This window comes from Trichogramma pretiosum, unplaced genomic scaffold (assembly GCF_000599845.2).
Source record: "Trichogramma pretiosum strain Unisexual culture from Peru unplaced genomic scaffold, Tpre_2.0 scaffold143, whole genome shotgun sequence".
In the NCBI taxonomy this organism is placed as follows: domain Eukaryota; kingdom Metazoa; phylum Arthropoda; class Insecta; order Hymenoptera; family Trichogrammatidae; genus Trichogramma; species Trichogramma pretiosum.
In genome coordinates, this window is record NW_019640832.1 from 153,485 (window position 1) to 175,529 (window position 22,045).

The following is a 22,045-nucleotide window of genomic DNA, read 5'->3' on the forward strand; positions in this document are numbered from 1 at the left end:
CGTCCACCTAAGCGGAGCAGAATTTTGAAAAATTGCGTACAACTTTATATACACGTCAAAATGTGCCAATTTTTGAGAAAATTAGTATTTTATCAACACTAGAAGCCATATTAAAGCTCTTGGAAGAAAAACAAACTTTTTTTTTCAAATTCTGCTCCGCTTAAGTGGATGAGGGTACTTTTCTGAAGATTTTGAGACCCCATAGATCAATATTGATGAAAAGCTCACGTCAGAATCGCGTGGCAAGTGAATCCTATTATAATATTTAGTATTATGAAAAAATAAGCGTAATTGGCATTTCAGAGCTTGGATAGAATTTTTTTTTGGTCAATCAGGTGTCTAATAAACATATTTTACGATCACAAAAAAAAAATTTCCACTATTTCGATTTATATAGCTATTTTTTGAATTTAAGCTTTTAACACAGGTCGGTCCCCTTAAAGAAGACTATATATTGTATGATATCAGTTCATCATCATCAGTTCATCTTTACCAAGACATCGCCAGCATAACGGTACATGCTTCCACGACGTTTGAGATTACCGCCGGTTAAATCAAATCTTTACTAATGACAGTTGTTATAACGTGTTAATTGTTAAATGTCCTCGTAAAATATTTTGACCGTACTTAACGTATGTGAAGTATTGAGTTAATGTAACTTACATTAATTTATGTTTTTGATTTTTTCAATGCAATTTTTTTTTCATTTTTTTTTCATTTTTTCTCGACTGCTCTTTAAGCAGATCATTTTTTTATTATTAATATTATGTTCTTCGCTTACAGATTTTGCTTTGAAGCATCTCTCTTTTATTTCATTTTTCATTTAGTGTTAAATTCAATGATTAAAAGATATTTATAATAATTACTTATAAAGTATTTATCCGGTATTATTACCATATATCTGAATAAGTTTTTTGCGATACGATTTTTTTTATTTTTTTTTTTTAATTTTTTCGACTTGTATTCTGTTATGTATATACTCTCAATTGACGAGTAGTTTATGAAAATGTTAACAAACGAATTAAATACTTTTATTTCATCAATAAAATATTGTGATGATAATTGCAAATAGACTTATATAATATATATTTAATTTTAAACATTATTCATGTATTATCTTTTATTTCTATTTAAGTATTGGAAATTATAATTCCCAAGATCCATACAATATTTTCTTAACTTCCCTACATTAAATCTCGTGAAAATTTATTATTTTTCTGTTAAAATATAATTATTTTTAAGCATACTCGTGAAATAATATATTAATGATTTTAGTCCATGAAACATTAAAGAATCTCTCTCGCGCGAACGCACAAACACTATATGTAATCTATATACTGGATATTTATAGGTAATGTAAAAATATCAATATTTTACATATGCGGTTCATCCAAGGTCTAATATAATTTGTATTATATATAAATCATACATATTAGGTACATGAAAAGCATATATTTTTAAAATAATTAAATATAAGTATAAACATATTATTTCTATATATCTTATATATACTACGTATAAACCATGCTTCTTTACCGGTCTTAGTTATATTATGACTAACCGAGCGAGCGTTAGCAAGCGAGGTATTTCGCTAGTAATATAGTATTCGGAGAAGTAATTGAATACAGTCTTTAGTGCACTTGGAGCTTCTTTTTTTAAATCTTTAAATGTTGGCAACACATCGTCTACGAGAATATAAGCTAGGGCCATCATCATATGTTCCAATTTTGAAATACTTGTGAAAATGGTTGTCGGGAAATTTTATTCGGGAAAATGGTTGTCGTGAAATTGGATTCGGGATTTTCGATTGTCGGGAAAAATAATTGTCGTGAAATTGGTTGTCGTGAAAGCGGAGTCAGGAAAGTGGGGGGGAGCCACAAGATGTGCCGTAAGGCGTGGGTTCGATCCCCACTGGGCGAATTTTCGATGGCGTTTTTTCGCCCGGTGTGGTCGAGCCCGTGCCCGAGGTAGAGTGGGTACCACTCAAAAAGAAGACCCGGGCCATGTCATCAGCCTCCGAAGCAGTAAAAAACCCTGATCACTGTGCGAGCTGGAAGCGAAAAGGATAACCATAAGTAGGAGCCCAAGGCGAGGACCCACAAGGCTGGCAATAGATGGAGCACAACACCCCCATGATAAAGTCAAAAGGGAGAACCACACTAGCAAGAGGGCGCCAAATGCAGTAGTCTAGGCTTCTCTAGCACGCATGATGGCGCCTGAAGCGAGAACCACACTCACAAGATGTAGCTGACAGAGCAATCGGCCTACTTGCCATCGACGGCAGAAGCGAGAACCACACTCACAAGATGGCACTAGACAGCGAGTTCTAAAAATACTCAGAAAGAGATGCCAGCAATGTGTGACACGACAATCGAGAGATGGCATCGCGCAGGATCGGAGGTTCACCAAGTTTGAAAAGATGAGTCCCTGAACCCCTAATCGTCGCATGTCACTATGCGACGGATGGGGGACGTATGAAAAACAACGACTAACATGGAAGTAGCAGAAATGCTCAACTAACCCCGGCCTCACCGAAGCAATGCCTAGCGGCGGTTACCGGTGAGTGTCCGAATACGGTGAGGTAGAAGAAAAAAAAAAGAGTACGACTCGGATAGTGATAACAACGCGGAGAACTATCACCGAAGTAATGTCTAGCGACTGATTCCGGTTTCAACTCTCGGTTGTCACGTTGACCCCTCTCCTGGTCCTCCAACAGTGATGTCTTTTAAATATCGCTAAATTCTGATTTGTAAATTATGTACGATTTATTATGCAAAATAAAAGACTATAAAAAAAAAAACATGGCGGAGAACAGTACACGAATAAAATTTTCCTTAATAAAGACAAACGGGAAACATTCGTCGAGCGCCTTGAGTTTCAGTTTCTGGCTCGGGACACAACTATCGACGCGTAGAAGGCGGCCATACTGCTCACCTCAATGGACACAGACGCGTATGAGCTTAATAAAAATCTTTGTGCGCCGCAAAAGCTATCCGAAAAAAAATACGAGGAGCTCACGAAGCTCATGGCAAATCACTTCGAGCCTAAACCGTCTGAACTGATGGAACGAAATAATTTCTACAAAGCAAGCCAAGAACAAGGCGAAAGCATTGCCGATTTTACCGCACGTTTGAAGAAATTGGCGTAAAGCGCAATCGTGCGAGAAATGGCACACAAAAATGCTCAAAGCAACGTGGGGATTAACCACCAGCAAGATGTACTTGCTATCGGCCATGATAATAGCCATCGCAAGAGGTCGAGTTACAGGCAGCAAGCAAGACAGCGACGTGGACGAAGATGCGGCGCAGTCCGTTTGATCTTTCGAGGATCATCATGAAGATTTCTACACGCTCAATATAGTCGAAAATAATTTTGTAAACAAACATTTTGAAAGTGGAGATTGGGACGGCGCGCCGATGTATATCGACGTACGTATAAACGACGTAAATACGAAAATGGCAGTCGATTATGGCACATACAAATCTGTAATTTCAAATAAAATCTGGCGCGAAAAATTTACGAAGGCGAAGTTTCCCGATACACCGGTAGATTTGAGTGGGTACGATAGAACCATAATGAGTCCGATCGGTAAAATAACAAAATTGAAAGTAACGTTTAGAAAGAAAACCCGCACGCTTGATTGCTATGTTTTATTGGGGATTGGCCCCTACTTTGATCGGTCGTGAATGGCTTCCGGCATTCGAGTGCTGGCCGTTGTGCATCGAAGAACGGAATAATATCGCAGTAATCAAAATTGATAAACTAAAAATTTTCAATGATTTTTCAGGTAAATAAAAGCAAAACCAAAATATACTTGCAAGCCGATGCTAAGCCAGTCGCATTCAAGGAACGACATGTAGCGCATACACTAAGTGAGTAGCACAATAACCTAAGAAGAAAGACTGCAAAATTGAAATCTCCGCATCAACACCGACAAAAGCAAATTTATGCAAGACAAACTTCATGTGTTGGGTTACGTAACTGACAAGGACAGATTGCACAAATCAAAATCCAAAGTATACGTCACGGTAAATGTGCCGATAGCGTCGAATGAGAAAGAATTAGCTTCTTTCCTGGGGTTAATAAACTTTTAAGTTACCTTAGTAGTTAAGAGGTGATCAGAATTAGATCACAACATCGAATTCACCGTGAAAAACTGCAGCACGTGCAATATTGAAGCAAAGAAACCACTAAACTCGACTTTCGCACCAATAGAAAAATATTTTTTTTTGAGATTTTAGGTACTTTTCCCCCTTTAAAAAAGTCTAAAATACAAAATGAGCGGTAACAAGTGAGGATAAAGCTCTAGTTTAAATAACTTACCGTTTATTGTTGTGAATTTGGCTTCTTTTACTGAAAAATAAATATATTTCTTAAATCAAATAATATGTATTTTATTTTATATTAGTTATTTATGCAAAAAGTGTTGAAAAGACGTTTTTGGGTACAGTTTATAGACGAGGGCTAGCGTCAATCGGTATGTGGTCCAAGCTAGGAACATGTCTTATACAACATTTTATAGAATAGTATATGAAAAGTGCATAAATAACAAGCATAATATTTCATAAAATACTAGAAATTTTACCGCACACTATACTATTAAATAAATATATTTTTGTTTGTATCATTGTAAGTAGAGTTTATTAATTTCTTCATACTCTTCAACTTTTGATACTAACCTAAAATTGAGATAAAAAATGTTATTATTTGGGCTAAGAAAAGAGGGAAGGAAAACGACAAATAGCGTTTTATTGCTATATTTGCAAGTATTTTGTGTCCAAACTCAGTCGCTGGTATCTGGAGATTATAACAGTGATGAAGATATAGAATTTTCGGACTGCGTATACATGGTGGCGCTGGAGACTTCAATGCCTGATGAACAGGATGGAACCGATAGTGGTCCGGAGGAGGGGGCCATTGTTTCAACAATTGCATAAATACACGAGCCGCAAGAGTCAGACAACGTGTACAGACTAGATCGATTATTTACCTGGATATAACAACGATGACGAAGTAGAATCGTTTTTTCGTAGATGTACGAGAAGGGTCTATTTACGTACAAGGCTTTGTTTGATAGTGGGGCACAGTGTTGTTTAGCGGGACCTCGTATGATGAGAGACTTGGCGGAGAGAATTAGACCGTCTATGTCCTCCATAGGATACGCAAACAGCAAACACAGCCGTCTGAGGGATATTTGCCAGTTATGCTATAAATCGACCGAGAAGCTAACCGAATCGACATCGAATCTACACAGATTCTGCCAGTCGAGATGGTCTTGGGCGTAGATTTTGGACGTCGATGGAGAGTTGATATATCCATGGGTCGAAATCAGTGGCTTTCCGGTGATGGACTTTGCCAAATTGAACGATGCAGGGTTAATGAGATGCAATATTGTAGCCGAGTGTGCTGTTATTACCGTGCGTGGTAAAGAAAGAGAGCTTATTGAGAGAAAAATTAAGAGGTTGATACCCGACGTAGGGCCGAAACTAGGTCATACGGACTAAATTGTCCACCGAATGAAATTGGTGGAGGGTGCGAAGCGAGTGTGCCATAGAACGAGAATGAAAAAGGAAGGTATCATTGAAGCTACTAAGAGTGAATGAAATAGCGCACCGGTGCTTGTAAAAAAGTCAGATGGGTCATGTCAATTTTGCGTTGACTATCGAGACTTGAAGAAAGTAACCTAAAAAGACGGATATCCGTGTAAGAACATGGATATAATTCTAGATCGGTGGCGAAGAGCTAGATATATCTCGAAGATTCACTTGAAGAGTTCCCTTAGTTCCCTTAAGTTCCCTTATTGCTTTGTTTAGTCTCCTTTTATTTGCGGTACTTCTAGTTGACTGCCAGACTTTTCTTAATTTTCTTTTTTCTTTGATTTTTGCTTCAATTTCGTTGGGTATCAGGCCTTGTTTATGGATTATCACTGTTGTAGTAGTTGCATCGGATACTGCGAATTGTAGAGTCTCATTGAAGGATTTAATACTACTCTCAAGATCTTGCACCTTCAAAGGTGAATGCCACAATGCAGTCTCTCCGAAACTATTTCTTTGAACTCTTCCATTTGATTTTCTTTCTTGTACGGAGCGTGGTTTTTAGTGGCAAATCAATGGTGATAATGACGGGAGAGTGATCGGACGTTAGATCGAGGCTGGAACGCGCAGAGAATTTTTTATTGATGCCCTTTGCAATTGCAAAATCAATCAGGTCTGGTCTTTTGTTTGGATCGGACGGCCACGATGTAGGCTCGCCAGTGGAGATTATGAAGCAATTTTGGTTTTGAATTTCTTCGTGGAGTTGTCTGCGTCTAGGTGTCAGTATCAGGAGTCTTGATCCCCACCATGGATGCTTAGCGTTCCGCAAAGAAATCGATGGCCTTGTTTGGCAAAGAATGCTTCGAACTGTGTGTTTTTTATCACGTATGATGGAGGGCAGTAGATAGCTGATACAGCTATACTACCTGCCCAGTCTTCAACCACGATGGACGTAGCTTGTAGATAATCGTGGCTGTGTTTTTCTGAGAAATGATGATTCAAGTTTGATTTTATTAGTATAGCAGTGCCTTCATGAACTGTGCCATCTGGGTGGTTTGTATTGTAGAAAGAGTAATTTGGCATAGAGACGTAATTTTTGTCCGTGAAACGAGTTGCACAGACGATCTGACAGCAGCAGGATATCGATGACTTGCTCTATGACAAATTTTTTAAATTCCAGGCTTCTGCGAGCCAGGCTGTTAGCATTCTATAGTACGACTTTATACTTATTTGCCATTTTGAATTTTGATTATAAGACTAGTGATTAGATTTAGCATAGTATCCATACGATTTATTAGCTGAGCCATCATTTCTTCGAGCTTGTTATTGTTCAAGTTTGTTGACTGTTGTCGGGTTGTTTGATTTGAGTGGTTGTCTTGCTGTTCATGGGAGATACTTGACTCTTTTCCTATCGACAAGACGTTTGCGTACGTGTAATTATAATTTTTTGACTTCTATCGGCGAGGTTTGAGGCAGCCGATACCTGTGACGGAGGCGAGTCTACAGCAGTAGCTTCTAAACTCTTTGTTCGCAGAGCAGGGTACAATTTTCTTATTAGCTCCTTTCTCTTAAGACAGCCCTTGCAGCTGGCTGGATGATTTCCGCCGCAGTTTGCACATTTGACATTACTTGTTTTAGACTTGATGTTACACTCTGAGGTCAAATGATTTCCTGCACATTTGACGCAGACTGGCAGATTCTAGCAGTAGTTTTTTGTGTGCCCATGTTCTTGACATCTCATGCACTGTGGCAACTCTCATTGTTTTCTGGGGGGCTCGAACGCCACTATCATATTTAGCAGGCATGATACCTCATAGATTTCCTTGTTATTTTTTGCTACCTTCAGATCAACAAAGAACATCGGCAGAGCCTTGCGAGTGATGTGCTGCTGGATATTTGTGATTCTAGTCACAGTGTGTCCTAGATCTTCCATTTCCTTTTTTATTTCACTTATGTCTGTACATGGGTGTACGTTTTTTAGTACTACTCTGTACGGTTTGTCTTCTTTGAGCTGGTATGTATAGAAATGTGTATCATTTTCTTTCAGCATGGTGATAATTGGGAGATTTAGTTCCGAAAAATTTGGCTGGACTCTAATTTGATCATTTGCTAGTGTTTTAAAAAGTTATTTTTTCAGGGCTATAAGATCAAGAGCTTGTTTAAGTGGTTTGATATTTTTTACATCAGATATGAATATCGGGGGTGACTTTTTCCTAGCTTCGGCGACTACGCTTGCTTGACTAGAATTTTCAGTTTAATCTTCTTTTTCTTCTTTCTCGCCTTCGTCATCCACGGAGAGATTTTCAAAGCGACTTTTTGTTATTATTGAGCTTGAGTTAAGCCAGTAATTTGTGAGGCGGTTTATTTTTTTATTAGCACTATTTTTATCGGGGCTCTCGCGACTTCTCTTTTTCTCTAAATTATCTGGCAGAACGGCCGAGAAACCGACTCTACCAATGTTATTTATTTCGCGCTTGAAACTTGTACGGGGAGAACATATACCGTTGTGCAAACGAACAAAATATCACACGTCTACTATCTGAATCGAAATAATTGTGAATTTTGTTGTCAAAGTATAAAATTTCTAGGCTATGTGCTAGGTAGCAGTGGACTTCGTATCGATAGTGAGAGAGTCCGCCCAATCCACGCTCTGACTCCGAGAAGTGTATAGAACTTGTGCGTGTCGTTATTTTGGATGAGTGTGTGAGAGTATCTCACACGTCGACCGACACATTAGGTCGGCTCCCGGTCAATATCCGATACCTAGGCGTACATATTGACGCCAGGCTGAGATTCAATGAGCACCATCACATTTTCAGCGACAAGGCAAACAGGGTAGCAGGTGCCTTGCTGGGTCTCATGCCCAACATCGGAGGTCCAAGGAGCAGTCGAAGTAGGCTGTATGCCAAAGTCGTCGAATCGATCCTTCTCTTCGGTGCCCCGGCATGGCTTATAGGGGAGTAAGGCAGTAAAGACGCATGGCTATGTCCGTGATCGGGAAGTTTTGCAGCATTTAAAACGAGGCCTTTTACGTTTTTGCCCGCATCCCTCCACTGGCACTACTTATCGACGAACGCTCGAGGCTCTATTATCACTGGCTCGAAAACGTTTGGAGTGAAGAACGAGCCAGGAAGATTGAGAAATAGCAGGCCCAATGGACCTGCTCGACGAAGGGTCGGTGGACGCACCAAATCAGGTCTTACCTGTGTTGGGCCAAAAATGACACGAGTGACCTACCTGTGCCCGGAGTATCCTCTGGTGGTGGAAAAGGCCGAGCCAGTCACTTTTCACTTCTCTCGATTCGCGGAGAAAAGAGGGGCGCTTCATCACCTCTCTTGAGGGCCCTTGGAATCCAAGACACTGGTAGGGTTCATGCTCGACGCTGAACCCAACTGGCTGGAAGTGTCCTCTTTGCCCACTCTGTCATGACACGACTGAGGGGCGAAGAGAGTGCCAGAAAAAGATGACCGGACGATGCAGTAAGAAAAAGACGATGGAGAATAGAAGTACCACTCAAAAAAAGACCCAGGCTATGCTATCAGCCTCTGAAGCCGGTAAAAACCCCCGATCACTGTCTGAGCTGGAAGTGAAGAAGATAACCACAAGTAGAAGCCTGAGATGAAGACTTACAAGACTGGCGATAGACGGGAAGCACACAATTTCCATAATGAAGTCAGAAGCGAGAACCACACTCACAAGATGGCACTAGGCAGCGAGTTCTAAATACTCAACTCAGGAGGAGACGATGGCAATGTGTGACCACACAGTGGAGAACCCCGGCTCCGGATGTGCGATACGACAATCGAGAGATGGCATCGTGCGTACGGAGGTTCACCAAGAAGAAAGATGAGTCCCTGAACCCCTAATCATCGCATATCACGGATGTATGGAAACGACTAACATCGAAGCAGCAGAAATGCTCAACTAACCTCGGCCTTACCGAAGCATTGCCTAGCGGCAACTACCGATGAGTAGGCAAATGGGGTGGAGTAGGAAAAAAACGCGCGTTGCTGCGGCTGCTGCGTAGTTGACATGTTGTATTGTGTCCTATCACATCGGGACTCCATGCTGAAGAAGAGAGAGGCATGTGACAGCGTAATGCGACTATAACAGTACATCGCTTAGCAATGTACTCGTTGCGTAAATTTTGTATCAAATGCAGGTTTATACTCGTACGCGGTTGGTGTGATGTGATACTATTCACTATCTTACATATAACAATTTTAACTATGCGAAAAACAAAAATTCCTGAGGAAGATGTCCAGAGGTTTATTTTGGCGACCCGGTGCATTTTGTTCACTTGGTGCACCAGGTTACCGATACAGCCAGTACAAAAACTTCCTCGAGAATTCCTATTTTCATTGTGTTTTAATGAGTAAGTATAAGGAAATGAACCACGTTCCATCGACCTGGGGCACCTTATACTACTTACCCTCTTAAACTACTCCCACTCGACCACTTTTACCTGTTTCTAACAAAAATTCCTGAGGATGATAATGTTAGGTCTGTATCGATAACCTAGTGCCCCAGGTCGACTTGAACCCGCTTTGTACCTCATACTCTCGATCTTTATCATGAAGAAGAAAAAATTTCCTGAAGAAGTTTTAGCTAGGGCCAAATCGGTGACTTGGTGCACCGGGTCAATTATATATATGGGTCAAAATAATACTTTTTTACAAAACCGTGCGCACGTATGTCATCGATCTTGACGCTCTTTTGGTATATTATAGTACATGGTAAAAAGGTCCCAAAACCAAAATTTTTGACCCCCTCCCCCCTCCTACCCCCCACTTACGGTATTAACGTCTATTTTCGATCTATATTTATTCTGAAGGCCTGAAGTAATGAAAAAATCTGAAAAAATTCATAAAAATATTTTTCAACAATCCAAACAACCTTGAATTTTTTCAGATTTTTTGAGTGCTTCACGCCTTCAGATAAAATCATAAAAAATTCTGGAAATCGAGATACGGTGATATGAGCCGTTATAGTACTCGGAAATTTTTTCAGTTTTTTATCGCATTGAAAAATGTAATCTCGATTTTTTCAGATTTTTTCAGATTACCTAACACACCTCTTGAAGCAAAAAACCTCTTTTTTCAATGAAAATAGTTTTTTTAGGACGATACGGAGCCACGAAAGATCTGGAAAAATTTTTTTCTTGTTTTTTTCATCAAAATACATAACCTCAAATTTTTTAGATTTTCTAATTAAAGGTGATAACTTTTAGAGCCGAAAAATGCTATTTTTAACAAAAAAGATTCCTAGAACCCGATGGTTCCAGTAAAAAAATTTGAAAATATTTTTTTTTAGTTCCTTGTAAAATTTTAATAAATTTTAACCGTTTCAAGTTTTCGATTGAAGCCTTCTAGCTCAATCTAGATCATCATGAAGATTAATGCAAAATTCTGAAGACGTTTCTGAAGACGTTAAAGGATTATAAAACTATTTTCATAGTCTAGACTAGGACCAGGGCCAAACATCCCGGCCTGCCAGGCGGTGTTTGCCTTCTTGGCACGATGTCAGATCTCTGTCTAAATCATACTCGCTCCTTCACTCACCTCACAACGCAATTCACTCTCACCAGCTCTACTCTTCACACCCTCTACATAAAAAGAAAACAAACAATCTCCGCACCGGCCTATTTATCCCGTTCCTAATTCTTGCGATTTTGGCTCGAGTTTTTCTGAAATAATGTTGTTTTTGGGGTGAGTTCACCTTCATAAAGAAAATTGGGGATAACTTTCTCAACTTTTCAGAGGTTTGTGTTCTAGAGGAAGTTGCAACGATTAAAAAGAGATATTAAACATAAAGATCGAACTTGTATTTTTTTCTCAATCGCTGACAAGAGTTGAAAAAGTGGTTCTGAGAAAAAGGTAGTGACTTGAAGCATAACATATTCGCTTTTGGTTTAGATCTGTTATTGAATGAAAAAATTATGGCGTAAAATGTATAAAATTATGATGGCCTGCCATAAGAGCACATGTTAAATTTGCTTTTTTCAAAGGCTTCATTTTTAAAAATTAGTACGGTAACCCATGCTGAAATTATAAAGAATATTTCTGTAAAGTTTCATAACCATCTGTTGTTGACCCGTTTTACTGATGAGCCACCTTAAAGTTTAAGGCACCTTCAAAAATATATGACATTTCATCAATTAGCCACATGTTACAAAAAAGGGTTGCCTATATTCTAAATGATTTTGAACGCTGAATCTTTGTTTACATCATTTAAAAGGAAAGATTTTATTTGCAGCGACCGATTTAAGCATGATTAAGGTGGATTCCTTGTATACGATTTATTTGTAATTCGATGTTTAATATATATTTTACTTGTATTTCGATGTTTAATACATATGTGGTACAGGCATAAAACAGATAATGTTTCAACGTCTTAAAATAGTTAAAACCGTAGAGATATTATGTAAATTTTTTATACTCAATTATTTATTATTTATAAATTTATATCTCATTGAAAAAAGTATAAATTATCATGAAAAAAAATAGAAACTAAGGCAGTAACATTTTTTTCATCAAATATTAACGAAACAAGTTTCGATAATTTTTTAATATTTTTGTTTTTTATTTTGTTAACAACGTCTAAATTCATTGCAGGAAAGTTTGAATCGATATCTATTTAATGTAAATTATCACTTGTTGCATACATATACCATATTCACTTTAAATATTTACGTCTCTAAGAATATCTTGAAATTGACTGACAAAGGCAAATAGAGCACATGCCAATGAAGTGCATGAACCATTTTAGCTTTTTGATGAAATTTATTGCATCATTTCCAAAATTTACTTGAATGATTAAAATAATAAAGGAATAGAATAATTTCTCATAAAATAATAAATTTACTAAAGAGAAATGATCTTTTTTTTTAAATTTTGAAATATATTGTTTGAGCAATGATTATTATTTTCCCCAGTTAAAAAAGAACTAAGAAAACAAGTCACCGAGTAACTATTCATTCAATGCATAAATAAATATAATATCTGCAGAATAATTTTTTTTTGCAGAATTTATGAAAGTATAAAAAGAAAAAAATACACACAGTACAAAACATTTACTTTATGAAAAAAATGATGAGCATTATTTTTTCATTTCAAAAACTAAGCTGCCGCAAAAATTGTATTATGTTTCTAAGACAATAAAATATTAATGACTTACCTGTAACACTCAATATAGGCATAATTCAGCAAAACTGGCCTCTTGAAATGAATTTGATTACACATAAGCAAAAGAGATGTACGAAATTAATGAAAGTCAAAATTGACTTTTGTTTGAGATTTAACAATATTATTCTCTTAGTTTTTTGATGTGGCAGGACAATAACAAGTCTTTCCCAGAGGCATATCTCTCAGCTGTTGTTTATCGCATTAAAGCATAAAAAAACAACAACAATTCAAATATTCTATCCATAAGACATAATGTAAAATTATTTTTTTTGCAATAATTAATTACGTAAATTATGAGTAAATTATCTGACTTATTTTGGCTTCTCAAAATGATTTCATTTTTTGCTAGACATGTGTACTTTAAAAAACAAATTTGTTGAAATATATATATATATGAAGGAGCTTTAATTCAGTAAGTTCTAAATATGATACTGCGTTTGCGCCACAAACGACAAATATCGACTTTACCCGAAAAAAGACGATAGTGTACCCTAAAAGATTCCGAAAATTTATTCATTCGAATTGAATTCAATGAAAATGAAAATTTTCCCGTCAATTTGTGAATTTTTGTAATTGTATTTGTAATTGATAAACTCATTTTATTATAAAAAATTAATTATATTGATAAATGATTATAAATTTGAATTAGATGGAAATAATTGAATTTAAAAAAAAATATTATTAAATTCTCTCTCATGTTTCGTTTACTATGCATATAGATTTTATCTATTTTTTGACCATAAAATAACTATTCAAAACTCTCAATTTTACAGTCCTTTTTTCCTTCATTCGATAGATATATAAATACGATAAGTTTAATTATTGATATTCATTGCAACACATAATTATCCCTATGTAGGACGTCACAAACATATTAAAAGTTTTTGATAAATTTACCAAAAACTTAAATAACACAAACTAATAAATTTTCTAATAAATTTAAGGAAAGGAGAGGATTGCAAACATACAATATAATTGAATATGGTTTAACAGTAATCTTTTTAAACGTTATATATTTTGCTCATTGTAACTGCAAAAATTCTACGTACCTACTCAATTTATCTGATTTAGATTTCTTAGAAAAAAAGTATCTGTCTGTTTGCTATTTTGACACGTCAAGCTTGACACGTTAAAAAAAACATTGAAACTGAGTATATACTTTTGAAAAATTTTTAATGAATAAATATCCTAAAAATTTCAGCCCTTGAAGTCCAATATCCCTAATAAATATATGAATTACTAAGACAAGTCCGAGATTTCAAATAAAAAATCGCACTCGTCTGGGTTGTAGAAATTTAATTGGAAAAATCACTTTAAAGACCCCAGTATCTTAACGTTGCGTTATTAGAAACTGTAACTATAAGTAGTGCCACAAACTTAATAATTAACTCTTTCTGTATTTTTATTCACTATAACCACTTAATTATAATTATTATACTGTAACATCGGCGAGCCCACTTCTATAGCTGCGCACTGTTTGGCTTGCACCGGCTTGTACGCCGCACTCGGATGCAGTTGATTCGCGTGCGTTACTGGCTCATGCCAATAAGCGTTCATTCAGCACAGTTTCTCATATTCTTTGCCAGCTTTTTCTAATTCCCTGAAAGAGTTTATCTCTCTATGTGCTATAAAGTTACGATACTCTGGCCGAATTCCTCTAAACGCGATTGCAACCTGATTTTCATACGGTAACGGCTCACAAAAACGACCACACAAGTACCTGAAGTTCGTTTAATACGTATTAATATCTTCACCTTTTCCCTGTGTATGCCGCCGCAGCTCTGTGAGCAGTTCCGTCGGTGTCGCTTGACTAGTAAAACTTCGTCGAAATCGTCGTTCGGAGTCTTGCCACGAGTGCAATTTGTATTCTACGCTCTCATACCACACCTGTGCTTCGCCGACCAGTAATGCATCTACGGCGAAAAGCATATCTTCCTGCGGTATCGCTCCTTTCGTGCGATATCTTTTAAAAATCTCAAGTTTACCTGTGAACTCCAAACAGACGACAAGATAAAGTTTTTATAGCACTGCGTTGCATAAATGCGCACTTATGCCACGTTTTTGAGTGGCATAGATGGCGTTTTACGGCATAGTTTTGAGTGTGTTTTGTCTGAAGTCGCTACGTCTAGCGCAGGATACCTTAAGCCTGAGGTTGATGGTGCTTCATTGTCAAAATTCTTCTTAGTTGTATCAAAAAGCACATCAATGTCAGAGGTGACTTGTTTATATAGTTTTTTTTATTTGCAATGGATATGATTGAGCCACAGCTGAAGATTTCCATCCACCAAGTCTCTGTAACATTAATGTGTTAGCCCCAGTATCTGCCAACAATGTAGCTGAGCTTCTTCTGAAGCAGTGACCCGTATAAGTTTCAGCTTCTGGCAATTCTAAAAATTGTGCCACTTCTCTGGGTAAAGTTCCAAACTTATTGATACCTATCGGTTGCCTGATCATTACACCCTTCTTATATTTCAAAAAAAGTCTATCAGTTTTGCATGGTACTGGTCTTGCATCTATATACTTTTTGCAAATTTTAAACAGATTATCACCAATGGTAAAAGATCTGAGACTTTTGTTTTGGGGTCTGGGGATTTTTACAAGCATAAAATCTTTTCCAATGGTAATATTACTCATCACTAAGTTGACCAACTCTCCTCTACGCATGGCACCAGAAATCCCAAATATAAGTATTACCTTTAATGAGTAATTTACAAGGATTAGATAGGAATATATTATAGATAAAATTCATGAGAATAAATACACATACCTTTTCACTCAGATGTGTATGAACAGGGGCAGTATCCAAAAATTGTATAATATACTCTTTAGTGAGGGAATTAGATTTTTTTGGGAATATATCCATCCGAATTCTTCTTCAAAAAAGAAGTTAATCTAATGTATTTTCCAATGTCAATCTTATTATAAGCACTAATAGTCGACTTTAACATAGATTATTTTGATCAAAGACTTGTTGGGGCATAAGAGTTTGATAAATGCGAAAAATAAGCTAATAACACATTTTCACAAAAAGAATTTGTGCCATTTTCTCTACGCCATATCTTAAATTTTTCGTATGTTGCTTCATAATTCTTTTTTGAACGTTCGGGTAACAGATTCAAAGAAACATTTCCCGCAATTTCTCTTATTGCTCTCAACACAATCTCATTATTTTCGTCGTCAGATTCGTCGCTGGAATACATTTTTTTATTTAACACCAATGCTATTCAACACAATATAACAAAATATAACACTTTGATTTTAAATAAAAAAGATGGCTTGGATCGCGTATAAAATCGTTTTACTAGCACTTGAACAAGAGACAACGTCAAACGACTCAGACCTGTATAGACAAGTAAAGTTTCAGCGCCATAGATGGCGCTCATTAAAACAAACAAATGCGCTCTGTCGCTGCATGTTGTATTGTTTGTTCTGTGACAGTACAAATGGATGAAATCACATACATAAAATAACTATAATGACATTTTTTTTTATAGCTTCGCTCGGACAATTTAAATATGTCTTTGACATTAAAATCACCCGGTGACATTAAAATCGCTTCGCTCGAGCGATTACCATATCAGCATGGGTGGCGCATTTATGCAACATGTACTATAAAATAGGAAACGATACACGTGTCATAAGTAGCACTTTACGGCACGGCAGAGTAAATATGCCACAGAGTACTTATGCCACTAGTATCGTAAAGTACTATTAGACTTGACACTTATCATTGCTGGTAACAATATTATAACGGATTGGTATCAAAAGCCGACTAACACCACTCGGCTTTTGAATTCTAAGTCTGGACACACAATATACTTCCCCGATATCGGGGAAGAAAAACGAGCTTTCGGTCAGAGGAGAAGAAAAAATATATTTTTAAACATTGATATATGTATACTATTCTCTACCTGGGCCTCATGGGGTGCTACCCCTCGGTCCAAATAAGGGTTGTGGGTCCCCGTCAAATCGCATGAAAATTTGCAAATAGATAGATTTTGACTTTCTGAGCAAAAGTCAACATTGGCGCAACTTTGTACAATTAGCCGTTTTTGAGATAAATTATAATAAAGTCATGAATTTTTGTGTTTGGTCAACATAACCATTTTTCAGGCGGCAAGCGCAGTTCACGAGAGACGCATCGATTCGAACGAATTGAGATTGTTATTATAACCAAAAAATACATCGTTAAATTAAATTTTAAACTCAAACTCAGACTCACACCGGAAAAGGTCAAACCCGTATCTCGCAGCATACGAGCCCATTTCCACCTCTATTTCGCTCTCGCTTAATCTGGCAGAGGCAAGATCCCTGGTGCTTTTCTTGACCAGCCCGCCTGCATCGGTTTATCGCGCCAGCTCGATTGCTCATGTTGACCGTCCAATTCGCTATCATCGTTGAATCCCTTCTATACCGCTAAACGGCCAGGTGGCAAGCCAAGCGGCGTTTTTGCGTCCCACGGTCGACGAACGTCGCACCTCCTCAGTGGCGAGATCCTCCACCGTGGCCATCTTTCGCAGCATCTTCCACGGTGGTTTTGATGTGAAACATCTATATTCGCGTTTGGTGTCAGGGGTAAACCCGTAAAAACCGAGCGTCCGTCCGTCCGTCCGAGCGAGCGCAACTTTGGTAGTAGAACTGCCTATACAGCGTCGGGTTGCGCTACGCGCTGTGATTGGCTGCCGCGCCAGCTACAGAACTGCTTTCTGCTGCTGCCCGCTGCCGAGACTCGACGCGCGTATGCCTGTGTTTACGTATACGCACGAGGCAACGTAACAGCATAAGCAACAGCAGTCGGCTCAGCTCACGAGATTGACTGCGTTGAGATATCTTTCTCTCTCTTGCTTATGCGTATCGCTAATACATATAATACGTATGTGTTGTCTATGCATGTACGTCGCGGGACTATGCACAATCTTGCACGTTGTCAAATCTGATACTTATTACTGCATGTATGTATACGTGTCTATGAGTGTGTGTCTTCTTAAGGGAAGTCGAAATTATCATGTTATATTAAGATATAACGAACGATAATAGCTCAATGCACTAATTTGATTAATAAAACAAATTGAAAATTGAAAAAATTAAAAAAAATCAGCTGTTTATGAACAGCTGCAAGATGTGAAACATCTTACTATCAATTTAAGAAAATTAAAGAATTCAAAAGTAATCGAACAAGTAAAAGTCGAAACAAGAAAAGAAGTAAAAAATTAAAAACAAATTAAAACTCGAAAAATCAAGAAAAAATCAATTTAATACAAAAATCTAAAATCCAGCAAGTAAAAAGTAAGAAAACAAAAAAACAAAGAACATGAATCAAAAAAACGAGAAAATCAAGAAAAAGAAATGTCAGAAAATCCCAACACAAACATCGATGTTTCACATCTGGTGCGCTAAAGCTCAAGAAACTACTCTGATTACTTAACTCAATGAGAGGGAACGATTTGAAGAGTAAGCGCGCATTGATAATGCACCAGATGTGAAACATCGATGTTTGTGTTGGGATTTTCTGACTTTTCTTTTTCTTGATTTTCTCGTTTTTTTGATTCATGTTTTTTGTTTTTTTGTTTTCTTACTTTTTACTTGCTGGATTTTAGATTTTTGTATTAAATTGATTTTTTCTTGATTTTTTCATCTTCGGTGTGTGATCGTCGTCTCAAGGAGACGAGCTACGTAGCACCAGCTCTACTGAGACGCCACCTGCATCGGTACTAGCTCCTCTTCAAGACAGCTTTGCTATTTCTCGCGTGACCGCGATACCGACTTTGCGTCCTATCTTCTCCGTGAGTGACTCGATCATCTGCGGGGTGAACACACCGCCCTGTGCTCCATCAATCTTCATCTCGTGGCTCTTTACTTGAAGTATCGTCTCATTCAAGCTCTTCTCGCTCCGTTTGGTCTCCTCATCGGTTTCTGGGTCCCATGAAACGTCTAGTTGATTACTGTTCGGCAGCGCTCTGCAACTCGCTCGCAGCAGTCGCACTCCCAGCGTTTACTCAACGCCCACTGTACACAGCCGATGCTGTTTTAATTTCTCTACCACCTTTTGTATTGATTGCTCCTTAATCTTTCTCATCACGTCATCGGGAACCTCCTGTTTGAACTGCTCGACCTGTGACCTTGTACGCATCTTCCAACTATTCACGCCGGATGCCATACTTGTCGACTATCAAGTACGTCACCACAGAGAACAAGAAAATTTAACACAATTCACTCGCGTATTTCCTCACTTGTGCATCGGCGCCCGAAGCGCCTCCACGCATTCCACTCGATCTCCGTATAGGGCTTCTATATACCACGTATATAGAATGTATATATCTTGTATTTACAAGGCATGTACCAGATATATATACAAAATGAATATTCCTTATACAATGTACATACCTTGTAAATACAAGGTATTTATTATATATATACCTTGTAAATATATAATAAATTTATTTTTTTTTTTTTTTAGTCATCGGTTTTCCAGATTTATTGGGGAGGCCAGAACTTTTAGCGCGAGACTCATTCAACGCGTAATTTTTTGTTCTACGTTTGACTTGTTCATTTGTTATTTTTGTTATCGTGCTAAAATAACATAATATATCGTGTTATCTACTTCCACAATATTTGTATCCAACGTTTATTTATACTTATTCCCAATTTTTTTTTCGGGATGATTTGTCGTCCGGATGAATTGTCATAGGATGAATTGTCTTAATACTTAATAATGAAATAAACTGCTCGAAGTGAGCTTAAATCACACATAATATAATGTTGATACACACACACACACACATACACACTCTGGTATATAATCTGCTCTGGAGTGAGCTGAGATCACACTATAGCACATATAGCCGCTCACAAATGCCGAAACCAAAGGAAACGAGAGAAAAATGAAATAAAATAAAAGTAAAATTTTATTGAGGATGAATAGTCGCCCAGGATATATTGTCGCGGATGAATGGTCGCCCAGGATGAATTGTCGGGGATGAGTTGTCGCGGATGAGCTGTCGCAGGATGAATTGTCAAAGGATGATTTGTCTGGATCCCCGCGCGTTTAACCCTTTTGCCACGTACGTGTGCACGTCCACCGAATGAACGGGCCAGGTGCTACTACGAATCACTATGGCACTTCACGAACGCGATACTCGAATCACGCGCTAACGATTACATATGTCAAAGAACGAACACACGAAGAAAAAGAACAATCGATAATCAATAATTTATTGATCGACGAATAGTTTAACAATAAAAACTAACTATTATCGATATGCACAAATACCTATTTACGCGACCAATATCCAGGAATGATAAAACATGCGCACACTATGCCTTTATCTCCACCTTACGACAAGCGCTTACTAATCTGCTAATCCGATTAGTGATAAGGCCCGCCTCGATGTACTGTACGCGAGCGCGTATCCCCTCTGCGATGTCCTAGCGAAGCCTACTGTACTCTCTCTTACGCGTTTCCCCTTCCTCGGGCCTATACCCGAAAATCGCGTTGACCTACTTACGTGCTAAACTATCCGTCAATTTTCAAGATATTGAGATGTTTCAGGAAAATATAGGAAATACGTATCAATACTAATCTTTTAAGCTTAATTTCATGCGATTCCGTCGAGAACTTAATGAGGTATAACAAAAAATGTACATGAAAAGTTATTTTTTAACACTGCGTTCGCGAAACACGGGCTTTCTAACCTTAAATCGTCAGAAAGCCCTAGTTTCTCGCAAGCAGAGTTGAAAAATATCGTTTGCAACTAGTCCGCGAAGAAGTTGACTCACCCCGGAGTCTTTGCAACCTCGCTACGCTCGGGTGAAAACAACTCCTGGATGAGTCAACTGCTTCGCGCACTTGTTAGAAAATATACTATTCACTCATATCTCCGTAAATAATGACTATTTTGAGCTGAAATTGACAAGTATCGGTGGTGCTTGAGCTTTTCGACCTTGTTGAGGGTCATTTTGACTTATATCTCCGTCATTTTTCAAGATATTGTTGGGAAAAATAGAAAGTCAGTATGAATCTTTTAAGCTTAGTTTCGTCTGATTTCATCAAGTAGTGAATAAGATATGAGGGGTCAAGCGCCTTTATTTTGAGGTTATGAAACAAGATTTTCACTCATATCTCCGTCAATTTTCAAGATATCGAGCTGTTTGTGGAAAATATAGAAAGTGTAACGTCCGGAAGTGACTTTGAGTTGCGAACAGAAGGTTCGCGTGGCCTTGGATAGCGATTCTAGCCTTTTCTCGTGCCACGTCCACGAGGAGACGTAACACGAGAGGTCCGCTGATTTATTTAACACCAATGCTATTCAACACAATATAAAAAAATATAACACTTTGATTTTAAATGAAAAAGATGGCTTGGATCGCGAATAAAATCGTTTTACTAGCACTTGAACAAGAGACAACGTCAAACGACTTAGACCTGTATAGACAAGTAAATATAAATATAGTAATTTATTTGTAACACATTAATTGAACTTACATTGTTGTATTCTTTTTAGTGCAGCTGCGAACCGGACCACCGTTAGTAGATTGATGCTGGACAGAGAGAACTACACTTATAACTCACTAAGAGCACTTATACTTTAACTCGCGAAGCGCGGTTTAAGAGTATATCTGTCTCGATAGACTGCTGCAGGACGAATAGGCCGAGTCGACTGAGATTTTTGGTGACCTAGTCGACTCTGGCTTTCGGCGACTGTGATTTTTATTGCTTTTCAAGAGCTAAGATTGGTCTAATTATCGTACGACGGCGTAATGCCGAGATCTTTGTCTCTCTTTCCTTTTCCAATTTACCAACCGGCGATCGAAGGTTCTCGAACAGTGTACTTACATTAATGATTTTAATATATTGTTGCAAATGATAGTTATTAATTTGAGCTGTTCATGGTTTAATTACATCATTGTTGTAAATGTTATACTTAGCTTTCGTTGTTAGTTCGGGTGTCCCCCTGCGCGTCTCACTAACATTGGCCGTTTGTTGTTGCTTTGGTTATTTATTCATTTATTGTTTATTGGGAGAGACGTGGGAAGGCGTATGTGGAGGAAAAATATGGTGCCGAAGAGTTTAATTACAGCGGTCTTGGCTGAGACTGATTCGGGGTAAAACATTGTTTATTAATTTATTTAGAGTGATTCATTCATTGGTTATGTAAAATAAAAATATTTGCCATGTGTTTTAGATTCTCGAATATTCGATGTTAGATCGTACGTAGGGAGTTTTTTGGTAGAGAAAATAAGTAACCGTCGACTTTTTATGGCGGTCGTAAAAAAGGTGTTAGATTTCTTTCTCTACGGCCCGAAGCGCTTGGGAAGTCCCGTTCAGCT

At 37.8% G+C, this 22,045-nt stretch overlaps 1 protein-coding gene across 1 annotated transcript in view; it reads right to left on the minus strand.

Moving 5' to 3' along the window:
- LOC106651161 (phorbol ester/diacylglycerol-binding protein unc-13-like) overlaps positions 1-13,078 on the minus strand; it is a gene marked incomplete at its 3' end in the record, with an annotated part of 166,158 nt that extends 153,080 nt beyond the window's left edge. The window contains exons 1-2 of the mRNA XM_023463425.1: positions 12,711-13,078; positions 4,324-4,353 (exon numbers count right to left, since the gene is read on the minus strand). Coding sequence (XP_023319193.1) covers positions 4,324-4,353; positions 12,711-12,732 — 52 coding nt within the window. The remainder of the gene's footprint in view (positions 1-4,323; positions 4,354-12,710) is intronic.
- Between the last annotated feature and the right edge of the window lie 8,967 nt (positions 13,079-22,045).